We start from the raw sequence: 21,654 nt of genomic DNA, 5'->3' as shown, positions 1-21,654 counted from the left end.
ACAATACTAAAAATAGGTTAGTAGCTTCTTAAGGCAGGGTGAGGCACTCAACTTATTCACTGGAAGGGGAAACTTATTTACAAAACTTTGTTTAACAATGTAAAAACTACATAATTTTATTGCAGGTTTTACAAACCGTCTTCATGGACATGTGGTCACAAGGGAACATCAAGCAAGTGACTGAACAAAGTCCAGTCTTTTGTAAAAGACCCCAAATCAACTGATCCAATATCAATGTCCTATTCTGTAAATCTTCTTTCATTAGACAGCAACTGCTGCTTTGCCAGTAAATGATTTACCTGGTTGGGTGAGGAGCATCTCTTCTCATAGGAAAGCCGATTGGCATCAATGGAGAAGCGGAAGCTGGATCTCTTGATGCTGTCCTCGGACTCAGACTTGTGGAACTTGTCACGCCCCCCTCTCTCCTCCTCCTCCTCCCTCTGCTTCCTCTTCTTCCTCCGGTTGCGTCGCTCCTTGGCACTTTTGGAGCTGAGCTTAGACGTCCCTGAGGAGGACTCTGAGGTGGGGCCCCCTCTCCCGCTGTATTCTCCGCTCTCTGTGGCTGCTGCCGCGGCAACCTGGCAGCCAATCAGAGCACAAACACAGTTGTCATGACGACCAGTGCCTGTCTCAGAGGCTTTTGTGGACTAGAGCGGAGGAGAGAGCCTGGCAGCCAAGAGCAGCAGCAGCAAGAAGAGCCAAATCAGCCTCAGACAACTTCTAAAAATGGAGGCCGGAGTGTTTTCATACACACCAAAACATGACTTAAAATTTTTGCATTTATATAATTCTTTGAGTAAAAAATTCTTCAAATAGTAAAATGACACCCTGATGGTTTATAAATGGCAATGTGAAAGACTATTTGTAATAATTTGTAATTTGGATCCCTATCTCAAAGAACATTCTGTGGCAGGCCAAGCAACATGCCTCATTCAGTGATTCCACTGAATGCAAAATACAGAGAAAATATCAGAGTTAAACCTCTGCATGTTAATGTTGGGGTAGAGGGATTTTCTGCATCTTCCCACAAGGAAGGCAACATCACACACACTTTTTCAAACTTGATATCAGGCCTGTCTCTATAGAAATTGGTTATATTATTGGTTATATTATTGCCATGCTATTGGAAAGCTAGGCAGGGGGATCTGAGAGGGCACACTGTGATACCTTAGAGGAAAAGACACTGGTTGAACAGCAATGCAAAAGGAATGGGGGATGTGTCCCAATAATTAATTATTCAAAGAGCTTCCTGATCAGATTCCAAATTTGGCAGTTAATTTGCATTTTTTGGACTTTCTTCAATCTTTAAGTGGGCTCTCTGTTCTATTGAACTGTATGTTTTAATAGAGGCATATCACTGCCTTCCACAACTCATTAGACATAAAACAAAATCACTGTAATTTACAGAACTCATTCTAAATAAGGGCAATACACGCTTTGCTAAAGCCTAACAATGCCTATAATGGGCAGAATGAAAATAACATAACACCAAGTCAACAAATTATTCTGTTATGTCGACTATGGAACCACAACCATAACAATCTGGAGTTTTGCACAAGCTTAAAAAGACAAATGAGGAATAGGTGGGAAGGACAAGCGACATATCCTAAGTTGTATCATAGGCTCATTAAAACATATAACATCGATAAACTCAGTGCAATCCTGGATTTATTGAGCTGCAAAATGTTGTATAAATTTACTTTTACTTTTGTTGTTCACCTCCTTTCCCCACCTTGCCTCATCTCCTACTTCAGTTGGTGTTTTCTAACATTTCCCACAATCTATATCTATCTACATTTGGCCAGTTATCTGTGGGAATAACAAAACATGCCCAGAAATGCAAGGTACATCACCTTTACATTTGACCCTACCACAACTTATGTTGCTTGGTGTCTTACACAGATTCAGTCGCAGTGTGAAGTTTGGGAGGAAGGAAACACTGAAATATAGTCAGGCCTCTTATCTGCTAGATACTGCTCACTGTTGATAATTAGCCTCTAATACAATCAGACTACACCGCTCAGATCACCAGACTAACAGTATGTAAATCCCATAATCCCGCCTGCTCCCACTTTGTTTGCAGTCAGGGCCCTCGTCTCCCTCTCCATGTTGTCCATATGCCACTGTCTCTGTCTCTAGGTCTACCGAGGACTAGTGACCCCCCAGGGGAGGGAGGGGGGTGTCACTCACCCAGGACAGTGCATCCCTCGGTTGCCTGGGCAACACTGCTTTTGGCAGCTGGCCATGTCGAGACTTTAAGCCTAAGAATCAACAGAGTCTCTGCAGTTTCACACACATACACTCACACACACACGCACACACACTCACACACAGAGCTTCTCCCAGCCCATTTCCCGTCTTTCTGCCTCATGAGAACTGTTTCAAGAGGATTAAATGAGGTTTCACATCATGTGATTTATCCAATACTGTATGTCACATTAATCTTTTAGTAGCTCCACTACATTACATTATTGTTTATAAAGAGAGAGAGGGGATGGTCAGTATGAGAAAATTAAAAGTTTATTGAAATAAATCAATGAGAAGCAAGATCCTAAAAATGTCCATACGGGAGCTTTGCAATTTGCCAACAGGACACTCTTATAGGGGCTAGCTGAGGCATTTTTGAACATGAGTAAAGATTTATATAGACCATATATCAATCAATAAACCATGGTTAAGATAATAACTCTTTTTGGCTTAAAAGTTATTTTTCCACAGGTTTTTCATTCACCCCACCACATGCTATTGCCACAAACTCATGCTGAAATAGTATTCTTGTTTTGTGCCATTAAGCAATCCAGAAGGTTCAATTAGATTAGAACGTGAATTTTTTGGAGAAAAACAATTCAGTAGTCTCAACCTTGACATCCCCACATCTACCGTATACATTATACTCTGATGCTGGGGTCGATACTGATGTCCTACCTGTGCCTCCTCCTGCTGTCTCTTGAGCTGCTCCAGCATGGCCTGGAACTCCTCCTCTTTCTGCTGCGCCTCCTCGATGGTGGCCTGGTTCTGCTCGTCGTAGGCCATGGCCACCACAGCCAAGATCAGGTTGACCAAGTAGAAGGAGCCCAGGAAGATCACCAGCACAAAGAAGATCATGTAGGGCTTCCCCGCTGCACGCAATGTCTGACAGTTCCCAAGAGAGAAAAGAAGAGAAAATGGCCATGGATGAGTCAGTGATAAAGGAAACAAGGTTGCCTGAGTGTGGGCACCATAAATGGATGGCATTTTGTTATGTCTAAAGGTAAAATCAGTCTCAAGGCAAAGGCAGATTTATGGTACATTTGTGGTGCTTGTCAAATTAAAAATTGTGCAAAATCTGTAAAGTAGCAGACTATCGCAGCAGACTTTGTTTGGGAAATGTCAGTCAAACAAAACTAATATATAATGCAGAAGTCACTAAAATGGAAAATGATGGAAAGAATTTCTTTGCTTTCAAAATCAATAATAAAATAATACAGTATCATAGAAGTGGACCTTAAAAAACTGAAAACTACTCAAATCCAACCTCTGATCTGACAATATAATATACAATAACTCTGTTCTTGCTACTCTGAATGACCTACATCCCTCAGACATTTGGCTCAGAGAGGTCCCATTGTTTTAGTTTAAAGGACTGATCCATAAATGCACAATGACACAACCCAAGCTGAATTAATGGCTTTGTCTGCATATAAATTTACTGGATCGAAGGAAGGTTTCTTCTCTGAAATTTACCGTGTGAGCTTTAAATACAAAGGCTGTGAGCAATACAGCTGCTGCAACAGTTAGAGCTACATGAGCTACTGATTTTAAGGGAGTCAATTTTCATTTTCATTTGCAGCATTTGTTAACAGTGGAGACAGACAGACTGATGGGCAGATCTAGCTCAATTAAGCTTATTTCCATCTCCATGGGAAACCTTTCCAGGACAAATATGAATTAGGAGTGCTAAAAAATTCTAGTTTTGAAGATAACTGTTATGTTAATAATACACATATGATAACACTGTGTAAATAATCCAACACGTTACAGTTTTTTTCAGTCGCTTTTTCCAAACTGGGATCCACTTTGTCGTCATCTTCACCTCCAAACCACAGCAGAAGTTTTCTTTTGCAAATGTGTTCATAGCTTTTCATTGGATTCACACATTTTTCACACTCTTTTGCACAACAGTTCTCATATGTGTCATTTACATGGCCCTGACTCCACTGGCTTCACTATGGTAGTCAAAAGCAAAACATCTGCTCACAGCTGATAGAAATGACTTACATCACTGTGAAATCACTAGTGCACCTGCATCACTGCCCTTTCCACAAATCACCATTCACCAATCAATCAGGATGCACCTACAAAAAAGGGGCCTATAAATTGTATTCTTTATTTTTTTTTTCAACTCCTTTGAGTTTTTCTGTGTAATACTGTATGTGAATTACAGTATTTCAGTTTTTCCATCAATACAGTAAAATTTCACCTCAAAGTCTTTGAGTTTGGATGCAATTCTTTACTGTAAGTTGACATTTGAATGTGTAGCTCACAGGAGAACCTTGTTCAGACTGATAGCAGTATTTTGTATTCTGCTGTCAACTGTGTTACAGCACAGTAGAGCTGATTGAAGGAATCTACTCATTTGGGCATAAGTTGAGTTGTTTGAGGGAAATATTGGCTTTTGCTACTTGCTTTACAGTATGTAAGTATGTAAATTGTCAAAAAAAAAAAAAATATGACTGCAATACACACAGGAAAAAGTAAGGTTGAACCTGCTCAGACTGAAAAGGGTGTGTTGCATTTTGGTGTTGAGTATGAAGTGAGTTAGTGGCTGAATTCACTCGCTTGACTGCAAGTTGTATTGGGCGGTGACAAAATGTGCTTTTGCTGCATGTTTGATATGTTTTTCCATGGTAAGAGCCTTTTGCAAACAAAATGTGTTATTTTGGGAACAGCGCCTCTCATTAGGCCTATGTATTAACTGTTTTGATACCATGGTTTCTGAGTTGACAGAGGAGGTAAAGCGATCGAAAAAAACTGTAAATAATTTGTTTCTTTCCATTCTTGCTTTGTCTCCTTCCCCAACATACACTGTCAGTGTAATTCATTTGAGAGACAAAGTGCACTATAAAGTTAAAGATGAATTTGACTCATAGCATTATAATATTTTTTCTTCAAAATTTTCAGATCTACATTTCACGATAATATTGTTACTATGAATTCTTTTGGCCACAATAATCATGTGGTGAACATCTGACAGCCCTAACATGAATACACCCAAAATTTACCAGAAATTAAGCCCATGAACCCTGCAGTGTCGGACCAACCTGCTGGTAGAGGTTCTCCCAGAAGTCCTGGGTCATGAGTCTGAACAGCGACAGGAAGGCCCAGCTGAAGGTATCAAAGCTGGTGTAGCCGTAGTCTGGGTTACGGCCTGCTTTGATACACCAGAAACCCTCCGGACACAGCCTGCCACAACACAAAGCTTTTATCAGTAACCCGATAATAATGCAGACTGTCCATGCACTTTATATTAAAGATGCTATGTGTAACACTTTATCATCAAAAAAGCTTTCCCACACAGACTTTGAAACTTTAAGTTTGCTTTTGTTACTTAGGCTACCTGTGGCCTTGACCATGGCTCCATTGGTTTATCATAACCATTTCAAGATATCAAAAAAGATATACATTGATGGTTAAATATGCTAAACATAGTACCTTTAACTGACTGTAATGGTACATCAGGTGTCGCAAATGATGCCCTTCAACCTGCACCTTTATCTGCTAAAGTTAATCACTTAAGTTCATCTTTAATCAGTCAGTTCCACTGAGTCAAAAAGGCAACAAGCTCAATATTTGGCAAAATACATTACATGAAATAATATGATGCCCATAGTTAACCAGCAGTTTGAATGCTTCCAATGCCTCAGCGTGGTGGGCGAGCATAGACAGTAATTGTGTATACTTGGCTTGGCGGTGGATCTAATTGGCCATATAAATAAAACATGTCAAGTCTTACCCAGCACCACTGCCGTTCCCACAGAGCAGAGCATCCCTGCGGTTAGGGAGGTAATAGTAATTATCTGGAGGAGGGGAGACACAGGGACGGTCACTCAAACACGGAGAAGTGAAGTGGGGGACATGAAGAAACAGATATTGCAATGGGCAGTTGGAAAATGGACAGTTTCTTTCTTTTTTCATAATTTGAAGTTGTTGCAGGCCAGGAACATTGCTGGCTGAAAATCATTGCAAACAGGTTAGAGGGTGAGGTGCAACACTGTGCGGCGGCTCAGGGCAGAAGAAGGGTAGACAGTGAAAGAGCAACAGAGAGAGAGATGGTGATTTGCTTTTTATTTTAACACCCAGCCACTTTACTGCTCCACTGCTCGCAGACACACATCAACGTGAGTCACCCTTTTCCCCATTTTAAGTCTGGTGTATTTTTTGCATGACATAAGCTAGTTATCTTAAGATGCGCAGTGCAGGCTGTGTCCCGAGTGTTGCGCTAAATTGTCACAAAATGGCAAGAAAGTGATGATATTGTCTGCAATTAGGAGCAAACCTTGTCAAAGCTGCCATTAATAGGGCTGGATTTCCGATATCTACGCAATTTGAATTGGCTCTGACTCTCTCTTTTGTTCTCCCGCTTCTCCTTCCCTTCCACTTTCTCTCTCCTTCACTCACTGACATCAGCTTGTCATGTAGCTGGTGCACGTCTCCTCAATATCCCACTGGTGGTCAGTGACTCAGCCTCCCCTGGCACTTTAGGCTGCTCATGCCACACAGATGGGGTATGGGAGAATGATGAGGAGTAGTGAGGGGGTGAAAGTGGAGGGTTTATTGTTGTGGCGATTATCCGCCACATTTACTGCATTCTCCCACCAGCCCTTGTTAGAGAGTGCAGCCCCAGCTCCCAGCCATTGCTGTCACTCCCTATCACGGCAGCAGGGCAGCATGCCAACCCTCCAACCCCGCCGCCGCCGCCGCTCTCACCCATCTCTGCATAGGAAGTAGCCAGTATATGACTCAGGCCGTCTGGGCCGGACGCTAACTTGACCCCGGTTAACCCCTGGGTGCCTGAGGGACGTAACAGCACCGGGCAGGCTTTGCCTCGCGCCGTTTCACTCGGCTTACTCTCATCGCTGATGTACTCCGTCCAGTTGAAGTAGTTCTCTGTGGCGTTCTGCACCAAGGTGTTGTTGACGTCCATCATGGTGCTGTTGAGCAATAGCATGTCGTCGGATGTGGCGCTGGTGGTGCTGGTGCCATTGCTGGGCACCGGGATCCGCACGCACTTCTGCCTCAGGTTGCCCATGAAGAGCTGCAAGCCGATGAGGGCAAAGACGCTGAGGCAGAACACGGTGAGGATCATAACGTCTGACAGCTTCTTTACCGACTGGATCAGTGCACCAACGATGGTCTTCAGGCCTAAATAGAGGATGGGGAAGGGGAGGGGGGAGACATCGCAGACTGATTACCGCCTGCTAATGAAGCCCACAAGCTTGTATGGAGTAGAAGCTGCTAATGAGAGCTACATTAGCAAGCAGCCAAAGAGACTGGAGGTTCCTGTATGTGCAGCTTGGTTCCATACAGGAAGCAGGCTGAGGCAGATCACTGCTGATCATGGATAAACTAGAGAAAAGTATGTCACTACTGTTCATTCTTGTAGTGCTATGGTATTAGCCTGAGGCAAAAAAAATATTATTTAAGTTTTTCTTCAGCATGTTGATAATAACTTCATTGGGAATAAGACAATTACAGTCCTTCCTGTTGTGCTGTTACTTTGTCTCCTGATTGAAATGTCATTGAAGCAGTTACAGTATGTTTAAATAGGGTCCAGTTGCAAACACACCGTGAAAATCTCCATCATGAATCTGGTCTCACGTCAGTCTTAAAATGTTGTTTTTCTTAAAACAAGTGAAAAAAAAAAAAGATGCCAGTGGGATCAGATAATCCCAATTGTTTCCAATGCAGGTTCACTTGTTTCAGGAATTTTTTTATATGTTGAAACAAGGCATGCCCTGCAATGGACTGGCGGCCTATCCAGGGTGTTTCCCCAATGAGCGCTGGGAAGGTCTCCAGCACCCCGCAACTCTAAATCGGACAAGTGGCTTGAAAAATGATTGAATGAATGAATGAAACAAGATAGAATAAAGCAGACCAGCCCACTACCAGTTGATTAACATTGGAAGCAAGTGGGATTATCTCATCCCACTGTCATCTTTTTTTACTTTTTTGAAGAAAGGAACAATATTTTAATATTGAACATGTGACCTCTTAAGATAGAGACTTTTTGCAGTGCATACAGGATGACATCGGACCTCCATCTTACACACAGCCAATGACAAGTTGTCCTTGATGATCTACAAACGGGCTTTTAGTTAGATTGTCATGTCAAGCGTGTCAGTGTTCATAATGCCATTATCTAACCGCCACGCACCATATCACAATTTCCCCAAAAACACACAACATTGAACAAGACATGCACAGGAAAACAAGGTAAGGAGGAACCCTACACACACAAGTGCTTGCCAACAGAAAATCGGCTTTTGCAATGTCTCATGCAAAAAGGAGAAACAAATAATGCAAAAAATCTAGTTGTGTAAAGTTCCCAAGGCAAGAATAGATTTCATCCAAAGAGAATTCGGTCTTAAAGAATGTATCTAAAAGCTAAGAATCCTGTCAATCTGTGCAGATTGGAGCCAGATTCCAGCTTTTACTGGCCTTGGGACTGAGGCAGCATGAGGGGTAGCGACGGGCGTCGTCAGGCTTAGCTACAGTGAGATGAGCTAAGAGAGCGGGAGGGGTGTGCTCGGATGTTAGCGAAACGCCAGCTGTTAGCCGTTAGCATTTCATTAGCTCTTTGACCCCGTGGGCCTTGATGGCTCTCTCACCTGGGATGACTGATATAGTTTTCAGGGCTCGTAGAACCCTGAAGGTTCGCAGTGCTGAGACATTGCCCAGGTCCACAAACTCTGTGACATATCTGTAAGGGAAGGGAAGGGAAGGGAGAGGAGGGAGAGGGAGGACGTGGGAGGGGGTGGGGGGTATTTTGGAAAGGGCATGGGCAGGGTCCACACACGCACAAGTCACGCACGCACGCCCACGCACGCCCACGCACATCCACCGTGACAAGACAAAAGGGGAGGAGGAGGGGGAGCGGGACAGGCGGGGGGACGGGGAGGGACGGGGGCGGGGAGGGGGAGAGGAAGGGAACGACAAACGGTCACACACGGAGGACAAATGGCAGGAGTGCTGGCAGCAGACGCGGGCAGCCTTACCTGGTATTACTGAGATTGTTTTCAAAGCTCGCAATACTCTGAACGTGCGCAGAGCTGAAACATTGCCTAGGTTTATAAACTCTGTTATATACCTGCAGGATCAAATGCACAGTTACTAGACAGCATTGCACGAGCACAAACACATCACATGTGCGCACACACACACACACACACACACACACACAAAGAAATTCTCATAAAAACATCATAAGTCATGGGAACCATTTAGACAAACAGTTAGACAAAACAAGATAACAGATCCATTACATCATCTGACTAGTGAATAATTCCATTGCTTATTAAAGCCTACAAAGAGGCATCTGCAAATACAATAATAGTAATGAACTTGATAATGATAAACTAGATTTATGAATAAAAACACGAAAAAGGACCTAAAACAAAACAGAAAAATATAATGAAAATTGAAAAATGTATAGGGGGAGGAAGGGGGAAAAAAAGAAAGAAAACAAACATGTACTGCATAACCTAATGCTGAGGGTGCTATTTTGTGGAGTCACAAGCCAAGTAGCCGAAGCCAGTCAGGCATGGGAGAAAATGTGGGCCAAGATACTCCATGCTTTGGGGGCTCACATCCATTATGAGAGATTCTGGCAGTGGAGGTGAGATTTCAGGCGATGCCGCGGAAAACAGAGCGAGAGGGCTGAGAAGGCTGCGAAACCTCAGGATTATCATACCTCTGCCCCATTCTCTGTTTTTCCTCTCACATTTAGTGCAGCTTAATAGGCTTCTGGGCTGATTAGCATTAAAAGCGGTTGGCCTGTTAATCTACGCCAGATCATGTTAAGCTGATCCTAACGCTGGCTGGCACAATACTTACGCCATGAGGATAACACTGAAATCCAGCCAGTTCCATGGGTCTCGGAGGAAAGTGAACTTCCCCACGCAGAAGCCCCTAGCCAGGATCTTTATAAGGGACTCGAAGGTGTAAATCCCTGTGAATGTGTACCTGATAGAAAAAAAAAACAAAGAGTGGAAAGAAAAGAGGCAGGGAAAAAAGCGAGAAGTGAGAGAGAGAAACACACAGAGATGGGATTTAACACCTCGATGCTCCAGTGCTCCTCATCTCTTAGATGCCTATTATTATGGGAAATACAATGACACAGGGCAATGACAGCAAACACAAGGCCTCCTGTATGTATTTGCTGTTTTGATGTCGTTAATTTAATCAGCTTTTGTATCTGATTAATTAGCTTTAGGTATATTTTGTCACTCAATTTGTATTGAGTAATCTCCTCAAAGTGTACAACATATTTCCACTGACACTTTTATTCTTTCATGTAATGTAGATCTGTAGGTTAGTTGGACTACATGTATATGCAGGAGAAAGGATAGATGTGGAAATGCAGTACATATTTTAACAGAGACTGTTGCTATGCTGTCTACACTGACATTAAAAACCTGTGGAAATCCTGTTTGCCAATAAAACTGGAGAGAAGATCTGTAGGCATCAGTGTCTGCTAAATCAGCAGGGATGAGTGGATTGATTCTGCAGGATCGATACTTTGATACTACTCATCTAGTTTCAGTTTTTTTCCAAAAATGTATTTTTAATAAAATTATATTCATACACCATGTGGTTGCATCATGCATACCCTCACTGCACTTTTGTATAATGCTTGTGCCAATAATTAGCCCTTAAGTTGGCCCATGTCACATGACGGGGGAAACCCATGTGAAGCAAGAAATAGGAATTGTGTGAGAATGTCTGAATGAAATCATAGCATGATGTGCTAATTTTCACCAGTGGATAATAAAATACTCACATGCACTATTTGTAATAAAGTATCACGCATCAGCAATACTAGCAACCTTTTCAAACATTACAAAAATAAAAAAATAAATAAGAAGTGTGGAAAAAACAAGAAGAATCCAAAGCTGTTTTAATATAATTTTTTCACTCTGCTCTAATACTGTAAAAACTTTGGGCTCATTTCCATTGAGAATTAACTTGGCCAGCTGCTGTACAGTACACTGTCATTTGTCAAATGCTTGCTGGGCATTATTTCAGAGACTATCACCCAAAAATACTACTGCTATTAATCAAAACAGGCTGTCTGATCAACTTAAAATTAAGGAAAGTCCTACCTACCTGCAACTCAAACCAAAAAAAAAAACAACTGAAAACATGAAATAATGACTATTGAAAAGAAGCGGAGGACTTACTCTACATTCTTGGCCCATTCAGGGGGATTACTGAGGGTCATGAAAGCACAGTTGGTCAGGATGGTGAACATGATCAACATGCTGAACATCGTAAACACAAAGTCAAGGAAAATTATCAAAAGTTTGAGTTTTCCAAAACACAAATATGTATGTAATCCTTAAATTTTTATTACTATTTTCTACTTTTATTTCCTGTCATTATATTCTAATGTTTAGATTTTGCACTTTAGTCATCATAAACCTGACACCAAAACAGTGAGTGATATAGAATCACAACCAAAGTCTCCCCTAATTACCATTACATGTACAAAAACAATACAGTGAAATCTTTGATCATCATCATACTCCTCCAATTCGTCACGTCCTCAAAATAATGAGAAAATTGTTGCAAAAACTGACGTGTCTTGACACAAAGACTCAACATCATGACATTTAGTTCTCGTCATCAACACATTCACACCCCACCCCAAACCAAACGCAGACCATGGTGCTCTCTGAAAGGATATGAGTGTACTAAAACTCTAATAGATATCCTCCTTAGAGGGTTGAAGGGGCTTAAAATGTACAAGGCAGGAGTGGCGTTGAAACGGAAGATTGCCTTCCCGCGATTCAATACTATGAAGGTCTGAAAGAGAGAAACAAAGACACACATAAAGATACATTAATAACTGTGAAATTTCTGCAATGCATGGGAATATGAGAATGGTACTTAACATATATTCAAAGAAGTGAGACTTATAGACAGATTGGAGTTTCAGTTCTGTAAACATTTCTCAGGTAGAGCTGGTCCCGAGGCATAAATATCACTGTGGAATTTGACATCAGTGGGCCTGTCAGTTTATTTCTGCCTCCAAAGCAGCTAATAATTAAGACTCCACTGTACGGTCCATATATTTTTACATATCCATGATTAGCAAAGATACACATGATTCAAAAGAGCATTCAAAACTTGCGCTTGTTCATATTGCTCACAATACGTGCAGGGTAAAGCACCCGGGGCAAACCATATCTATAGCAGCGTAAGAACTCCAGCAGAAATGTCAGTATGTGTATGTCAGAAGCGCTGCATATGTCTGAGTATGTATGCTATATGTCTGCCTACATGTATGTGTGGTTCGTCACAACAGTGGCTAAGAGTGAGCTGACAGCTCAGTCCAGCCTGTGCAAAGGGTCTGCTGTGGTGATAATGATGAAGCTGGATGAGTCCACCTGGGGGAGGGCAGCTTTGGCACCACGGTTTAACCGGCACAACGACTTAGATCAGCATTTGGCACCTCTGTTGGCCGGTGCTCGAAAGGCGCTGACTTGGCTTGGCGCGTTTATGTTTATGCTGAAATGCATTCTGCAGCTTGCCCATCAAAAATACCAAATGCTAATGCTGTTCATTTCTGTGAATTTTGATTCAGCGGCGCTGAATGAGCCATTTCAAGAAACGGTAGCTGAAAGGGTGATCTGTGTTTGAGCATGCAGTCGATAATGGCATGAGTCACTTGTGGTCAAATGTCACTGACGTAGTTTTTGTTTCCAAGCAGAAAGCAAAAGATGACTAGTACAAGTGGTACTCAATATCTAAAACAATTAAGTCTCTGAAATACATCAAGGGCAGAAAGTGAGGTCAGTGAACAGTGGGTTGTAAAATAAGCCACAACACATCTTTTAATAGAATATCCTGGCATTTTGAATTCATTCAGTTATTATTTTTCTCCGCCATGTAGTTGCCTTACTGTGGAAAGAATTTTCAACATCTGCCTGCATTTTCTTTAAATAGGAGAAAGCACAGGGCAGATTATGCTCTCAAGGGCAAACACACTTAAAGTGGAAAACACAAACCTAGCACGCAACAAAATTCAAGTCTCCATGCCTATCTTGACTAAGAGAAAACTTTTTGATACCCAGCTACACACATTGGGTATCTGAAACCTTGTTTGAAGCTAAGAAACTATCTCTAGGGTATCCACATTAAATTTTTACATTTTACATTTTTTTTACCCATCGAACAAAATATACTTTGACAATTGACACAGACCTTCTGATTGCTGTAGAAGGGGTCCAGGTCCTCCAGAGGGGTGGACACCAGGTGAGGAGGGATGTCCCCATAGATGAAGGGGAGGGACTTCCCCGCCTCCAGGTCACTGTTGGGCTTGGGCCCATTCTCGTCATCGCTGTCGCTGCGGCGCTCCGCCCGCGGTCTCCGGGCCTCCTCCTCGACAATGCGCCTCTCGATGGCGGCCAGTGACTCGGGGACGAAGGGGCGGAAGCTGTCAGGTCCGGGCGGTACAAGCAGCTGTGCCATCTTGTCATCCTGCTCCTTCAGAGGGCAGCGAGGGGCTCAGCTGGGGCAGAGAGCTGCAACAGCAAGGCAACAAGGAGAAAATGGGTCGGGAGTCAGAGCCAGGCTTCCCAAAAAAGTTCACATTTGTAAGTCAAGTACTCTAAAGGCTTTGCTATAAATAAAGGAGCTCTTGGTAAACTTGCCTGGTTTAAGAAGGGTTAAAAAATTACAAGCACAAATACGATTTTGGAAGCTTTTGAAAAAGAGCCTCCCACACACCAAGACTGATTTGAGATGCTGATTTTCTATATTTTTTTTTTCCAATCAAGCTTTCAGTGATCACCATGAACTTCAACATATATTAATGGGATTGGTTCCACTATAAATATCACTGCAGCATGGTCTAAGCGATACTGCAAACATACTGACATCAAGGAAGTGGTACACAGACTTGTATGTTGGAACCATATGAAAGGCTGCTGGAGGAACAACATGAAAGAGAGGACATTTCACATGCAAATGGTTCTGAGTGACTAATACCCATTTGAGTGGCTTGTAACAAAATACACTGATCTCTCCAGTTTGGCTCTGTGATGCCTGTATTACAACAAATGACCACTAGAATTCATATCAGGGTCCTCAAATTAAAGGACCACAAAATTAATATTTAAAAATGCCATCACTTTGCTTTCAGATGGTCTGGAAATGGCCCAAGTGTCTACTAAACGACATTAATTATGCTGCTACCTATCGTCTGAGAAATAAAAACTATTAATCGTCGGACCCAAATGGTTTACTGTGTCTCACAGTGACATCTCGGTACAGCATTTCCGCTGAAATGGATGGAGGTCATAGGCGGGGCCGAGAACTCATGGAGGTGAGGAGGGGGGAGGTTCTGACGTTGGTGACAGGCAAGAATGGCCTTGAACTGATTCAGAGGGACACAGAGATAGCCAGAGCCTACTGAGGTGGACAGCATGAGAATGAGACAGGCGAATCACAGCCTCAGCCCAAAGAGAAAATAAATTCCCTCCTCTTACCCTTTTATTGCTCTGTCCAAATCTGTTTATGATTGCTTCCAGCTTCATGGAGAAAGTAGTTACTGAAGAGTTGGAGGCAGTGAGGCAATTCAATAAACTGTGATTTTATTGTATAATTAATTGGTGAATGGCCTCAAATTAGAAAAAAAATGTGAATGAACTGTGCTCATAGTTTAGAGTGACTAAGCACAATACATTTACCCTACAATTATCATTGGTTTTCTCTTGTTTGGCTCAATCAGTATCAACACCAGTTTTCCCTCTGAAACCCTACCAGTCCTCACACCCAAAAGCTAACTCTGCTGCCCCAGGAGACAGCGGGGGGAGCACAAACACATCTTCCCAAAAACCCTGGTGGGCCATTATCAAGGTATTGTCAGTGCCTTCTAGCCTCTGCAGTCTCACAGGTGTGTCTCAGTCACTCCTGGGACGCCGCACCGGCCCAGAAAACAGGAAGCTCCCCTCTGGCAGAATCTCAAAAGTGATGTCTCCTTGATTCATCAGCCTTACTCCTTCTTAAAATGGAAATGGAAGCCTAGAGATCGCCTCTGCCTCGTGTAGCCCATTTTCCCTTCCACTTTAAGAGGCAGAGAAAGAACAAGAGAAATGTTTTAAGGCATTTTGACATTCAACCCTTGCCTGAATGGTGTACAACCCGGGGGGACTTCATCCATCACGGTACAACCAATTTCACCCATGCACACTGTAGCAAGAAACTCTGGATTATGCTGTCACGCCCCAAGCATTTTAATGTTCCTAGGCATCTTCAAAATTTCAGTTTTACAACTTTTCGACATGTGTCATATCTGACAATGTCATACCAGTGCCTAAACTTACTCAGAACTCCTCATTTTACACATTTCTGAAAGCGATCTTGCATTCCTTATCATATCCTTAGCAACTTTGAATTAAATATGACAGTGAGTATGCATCAAAAAGCCTAATATCTTCCATCTAGCCCATGTAACCTCACTTTTCATAACGGCATATGAAATTCAAGCATAATTTATAATTCAGTTAAGAAAATGTTTGACTTCGCTGAATGAAAATAAGGCAATGTACAGCAAGTTCTCACCTCCTGAGACTATATTCCCTCAGATGCCTTTCTACACAGCAATATTGTCAGGGTTCATTTAACTCAGAGTGTAAAAATCAACACCGTGCCAGAACACACCCATCAGAGTTAATTTAACACTTTAAGATACTTTTGAACAGCTGCCCCAAAGCCATATCAGTTCTATGAATGGACAAACAGCACCGCAAGCAACACTTGTCAGCTCCAAATAATTGTCACTGAAAAATCAGCAATTATTAAGACCCGAAAATCTGCTGTGCAAGGGCAAGCGACACAGTGACAGATAAATGAATCACCATCATAAACATTTTCCTCCTTATAAACAGCTGCGGGTGTTTTATGTAACATTCTCCACTTCTGACACACATTTTATTTTAGCTGTTTTTTGATAAGGAGGCAAAATGAGAGCAATTCTTATTTTTGAGTGAATTAAAAGCAGATCAAATATATTCTGCTCAACTAGGCATTCATTATTGTTGGAAGTGCATTATTAAAGAGCCACACTGGCCTTCAAATCTCACCGCGGTTAAGAAATTATCAGGCATAAACAGCGAATTAATTGTAGCTTGTCCCATTGGGGGTGTCTCATAAAACACATCTGCTTGTGTCCCATAGACTGCCCCGGGACCCAGTGTTTTGATGTGCGGCCTGACAGCTTGTCTAGCGTGAGCTCTGAGGTTGTGGGGGGTTGTGAGTATGAGAGGCCTGATCGACCCTTCAGGCCCAACATCCACACCCACCTCTGAGCTCAGCTATCAGCGTGGTCATCCCTGGAGTCAAACACGACATGACAGACTGATACCAAGAAGCGGCTGCAGACATTTCTACATTTATGTACTCTGGCAACAAAAGGAATCACAGTAGCCATGACATCAGAAACGATCTGATTCACACACAGACAACCTTCAGCGTTTGACAGAAAGACACATCAACACTTACACAGGCACAGACATTTAAGTTTGAGTTGATATATATCTAATCTATTTAAGTGACTGGCAGTGTAGCTCTAACCAGGGGTGATAGCTGATGTTTTATCAAGGTTGTGACATAAAGTAGCATCTTGCATTTCGGATATCACAACATTGTGATTATGACGTCAGTGTTGTCTGGGTTTTCCAGGCTGCGTTACTGTAAAGGGACACAATTTTCTGAACTTGTTAAACTGTTCTAGATGCTCTAGTATTTGCCTCTACCTGCTTGGTTATTGTATCCACACAACTGTTGGTCAAAAGTGTGTAAATATCTTATGAGAGCACCAGTTGGCATCCCTACAAGACGACATCACAGTCAAAGAGTTTGGATTTGGTCCCTATTTCCAATGCATTTTTGATCAATGACTTGTTCAACCAAAAGCCTTAGAAAAATCGTGGAACTTATTTGCCTCAGTCTATTTCAAAAAGCAAACAGTATACCCTTTAAGATGGACAAAAACAAATAAATCATTCAAAACTTGCTAAATGATGACTTAAACGCCTGATGCAGTGTAAGCTATGCTCTAAATTATCACTTTCAACATTTTCAACAGGGCATGACCGCCTGGCCTAGTAGTTAGGGTGCTTATCCTGTTTCTGAGAGGTGACTGGCTTGATGCCCCCACAACAGCCCTGGGTACTGTCAAAGTGTCCTTGAGCTGAAAAAAAAAAAAAAAAAAAAAAAAAAAAAACTCAATCTCCCACCTGCTCTCTTATTGTGAGCCTCCATAGATAAGAGCGTCAGGGAAAATGACCGAAATTTCAACAAACAAAACCGGTGTCAAGAGGCGCCGCTGTCCATGGTGCTGAAAAAGGAGAGCACTGACAAACCGGTTGTATGGAAAAACAGAGAAGAGCTGGCCGCCTGTCACAATGCAATATATTAAACATTAAACGATGCCCATGAAAATCATTATAATATTCCTATTATATCCCTTTAAGAGCTTAAGGTGTGTCTGTGGTGCTAAATACTGAGTTTATGGTGACCTTGTCGCACTTTTTTTTTTTTTTTTAAATCACCTGTGGCGCCTGTAATAGAGAGGCTACAACACAAATATAGATATTTCATAATACCGTTTTACAGGTTCTTGAAGGAATATTATAGTTATTTTTCGTAAGAGAGGATGTCGGTCGCCTGTATTGATCTCGTTACTAATTGGAGACGATCATGGAGCGACAAATACAAACGTATACGAACGAAAGCGGGTTATAAGGCTAAGCAGAAAGCATAAATAAAAGGGAGGTGGGTGCCAGACGATACCTTAATTGTCGCGGTTTCAAAACGAGCCAAGGGGGCCGCAGCAGCTGTCGCCATGTTGATGATGTCTCCGCGTTATTTCCAGGACTCCGAAAATCGACACTTTTCGCATCATATTTGCCACAGGCGAGGGCTGGCAGAAATAACTGTGGCCATCAGCTCTCCTGTCCATGCGCCACCGTGAAGCACCGCGACAACGGCAAAGGAGAGAAAAAACAAAAAAATGCACACACTCAAAAAAACAATAAAACACAGACACACAACACAGACCAGAGCGCACACACACGAGCGAGCGAGCGAGCGAGCGAGCGACCGAGGTTGAGGCTTATAATCGCTTCAGCATGCATCAGCCACCCATCACCATCACCTCTAAACCAGTGGCTCCCAAACTGGGGCCCGGGGGCCTCCAGGGGGTCCTCAAGCGGAGGTCAATAAGGTCTCAGACCACAAAAAAAGGGGGGAGAAGGAGGAGGAAGAACAGAATAGCTGAATTTCACTAATGCACCGGTCGTTTTCCCAATGGGAGAATATAAAATGTTTATTCTAATGTTTTCTCTTACCTTATTGGCTCCCAACCTAGAGTGTAATACACTCCAATACAGCCATCAAACAAAATCATCCCATATTGCATCAAAATCGTATCCAGTGGAGATTGATGGGATCTATATGTTACTATTTGGAAGTCAGTGGTGTAAAAGGGTCTCGGAAGTGCTTCAATAAACCTTTGAATGGTCTGAATGGGTCTGGGCGTGTCCTTGCCAGATGTGAGCCTATTCCTTGTAATCGATGCGCTTTATAGGGTACAATCGGCGCACCTAAAATAGAAATAAACCTTTTGTCTTCTTTGACACCAGTTATCGGTCACTTAATGAAGAAATCTCTGCTCATGCGGGCAGTATTGCATCTCACATGTCTCGAATGGGGAACATTTTCACACGAAAGGCGTAGGCCTGTGGCTCCAGGCTCTTCCCTCACAGCACATGAGGAATGCTGATATTTTGATCTGATTTGTCGTGATGAACCGATTATTTCCACTCGCTGTGCTTGATTGATAATTGATAAAACCGCAGAATACGGGCTTAATACGTCTTAATTGAACAATAACTCAATTAAAACGATTGTTGGTTGTGTAATCAGTGTGTGTCGACTCAAATGTTTATGTAGGCTGATTGAAAAATATATCACAGCTTAATAATAATGAGTGGACAGGCCGATAAACCTATGTGTGATTAGCAGAGGAATTTATCAATGATGCAATAAAGCCTCATAGCAATGCGAGGAAAATCCAAATAATGCGGTGATCATGTGGTAACGCGAATCCACTGCAACAATATATTGTCATTAGAAAACAATAAATGAACTAGAAACATCGTCAAGCCTGATAATCGTTGAGTCAAGGTAAACTGTCACCTTCTGAGGGCTTGGACGTATCCTTCTCCATAGCCCTGGATACTCACCACCATTATGGTGCCCAGCAGGTGGGGACCCTGAAGGTAGATCCCATTTCCGAAAGAATAATCCTTTTATAAGAGGATCGCCTGTCAGTTTAAGATTAAAAGCCTGTCTCTCCTTTGGTGAAATCCTACTCGATGAGTGATGGATTAACATTCAATAACAGGTCCTTTTATTTTGTTTCCAGCAGCCATTCCTTGCCATGAAGAAATCGATCCGCGCTTCCGGTTAGTAAGGCATCACAGGGTGGGAATTAAATTCTCTGACTGTCACAAGATGGCCTGATCTCACGGAAAATACACTTGCAGAAAAACCTCGAAATCAGAACTGGACCAAAACAGGGATGTAATGACGGAGGAACCCACATAAAGTCAGATACCGTCCATCAGAGCAGGCGTAGACGAATTGTGGCATAAAATACATCATATTAAACAAGCGCACAATACCTAGACCTATAAGAATAACCATTTAGATTCTCTTTAAATTACGGTATCCAAAATGAACACTTTTCTGACATTGTCACTTATAATCGAGATAATTTTGGATCGACTGGAGATAGTTTACCCACTTTCTAAACGAATTACCTCCTATCGGCCTACATTAATGAAAACTGTGTGATTTCTGAGTCGACCGCCACTAAGCCTCAAACATCCATTTAAGACTTTTCTTTTCTCCCCAGAAACAGAAAACGCACATTTAAAAAATACTAGTAAACAAAATACAGGCAGCCAAAGTGGAAATTCAACCTATTCAGTTCACAGAATATGACAACACCTTTACAAAAGCCAGAATGAATCACAGGTGACACTGGAGTGCAGAAAAAGTGAATCACGTCCTGATTATTTTTGCTTGAAAAGTCATAGCAGCCTGGACTTTTAATAGAGTTAGTGTGTTGATCAGATGTTACCTCCTTAGCCAGATAGTTCTGCTGCTCATGATGAAACAGTAGTGATTAGGTGTCTATCTAAAACACACTCTCAAAGCTTTTCCAATTATATTTTGCAGATTCAAGAGTCAAATTTGATATGACAGGTGCCACATGACAGGAGGTTGCCACTGGTTATGTATGCATAAAGTTTTGGAGTGTTAATAAGTCCTGATTTTTTTGGTGACAGTCATGTGAGTTGCCAGGTGTTGATTAGAAAGTTGGGGTGGCTGTTTAAAACTATCTACAGATTCTACATAGCCTGATGGATTTGAACTTTCAAGTGTAGAAACGGTGGTACAATCCTGATATTTATACTCACACATATTTCTATCAATACTGAACATTTTGCTGGGATGGCTTCAAAAAGTTGTACAAATGAACCATTACACCATACTGTTAAACGTAAAGCACCGCAGTCTCTCGAACATTTTCTGGTGAATTCCTGCCACCTGCTGGTCAAATAATGAAACTACACCAAGACAGGGTTATGTAACGCCCAAACTGTCACCAATCAGGACACAATACATGCTGTGGGATATTGTTAAGAATAAAGCAGAACTAGTGAAAATTTTGTGTAGTGATTTAATGGTAACAAAGAAAACCACCAACAATCTAAACATATAAAGAACAGTTCTAGTTCATAAAAGCCATATTTTGTGTTATTTTCATGTAAGAAGCCATATCCTCTTATAATTTAGATCAGTTTTATACCACTAAGATCCACATGAATTTATGGCGTCCTGATTCATGTCACTGGACTCCATTCAGCAAATGAAAAGGTGGGTAAACTAATCATTGCTGACAAAAGAGACAGAGGGGTTGGACACACCCATGAGTTCAGCTCGGCATGTCACTTTCACACACGCGCGCACTCCAGTTTCACTTCTTTATGTGAACGCACAAGACAAATGATTTACATGACCTCTCACAGCACACTTTCACTACAGGCTTTTATGTGGTTCGTTCCATCTTGTTTATTGATCTGTTGTGTTGCTACTGCATTGGCCTGATTCTTTTTTGTTGTGTTAATGCATATGAGGAATTTTCATCATGTGTCCTATTGACTTTTATTCATGATTTTGTGTCTATTTAAATGCACTGTAGTCTGATAAGTGATGTAGAAATAAAATATATTTATATTTGTTCTATACCTGGCACAATTAAGCAAATGATGCTCACTTTAAGATCAAATATCAATGCAAAAACACTTCTGCTGCTGG

The 21,654-nt window shown here is 41.9% G+C and overlaps 1 protein-coding gene across 1 annotated transcript in view; it reads right to left on the bottom strand.

Moving 5' to 3' along the window:
- Positions 1-19,563, bottom strand: part of LOC115372749 (sodium channel protein type 2 subunit alpha-like) — a 37,445-nt gene extending 17,882 nt beyond the window's left edge. Inside the window, exons 1-11 of the mRNA XM_030070849.1 lie at positions 19,512-19,563; positions 13,465-13,784; positions 11,945-12,063; positions 11,439-11,528; positions 10,093-10,221; positions 8,868-8,959; positions 7,108-7,401; positions 5,993-6,056; positions 5,301-5,442; positions 2,926-3,132; positions 300-578 (exon numbers count right to left, since the gene is read on the bottom strand). Of these exons, the coding sequence (XP_029926709.1) occupies positions 300-578; positions 2,926-3,132; positions 5,301-5,442; positions 5,993-6,056; positions 7,108-7,401; positions 8,868-8,959; positions 10,093-10,221; positions 11,439-11,528; positions 11,945-12,063; positions 13,465-13,731 (1,683 nt within the window). The 5' untranslated portion in view covers positions 13,732-13,784; positions 19,512-19,563. The remainder of the gene's footprint in view (positions 1-299; positions 579-2,925; positions 3,133-5,300; positions 5,443-5,992; positions 6,057-7,107; positions 7,402-8,867; positions 8,960-10,092; positions 10,222-11,438; positions 11,529-11,944; positions 12,064-13,464; positions 13,785-19,511) is intronic.
- Positions 19,564-21,654: the final 2,091 nt, after the last annotated feature.

The sequence above is a fragment of the Myripristis murdjan genome, chromosome 2 (assembly GCF_902150065.1).
Source record: "Myripristis murdjan chromosome 2, fMyrMur1.1, whole genome shotgun sequence".
NCBI lineage: Eukaryota > Metazoa > Chordata > Actinopteri > Holocentriformes > Holocentridae > Myripristis > Myripristis murdjan.
This window is presented reverse-complemented; position numbering and strand designations above follow the sequence as displayed.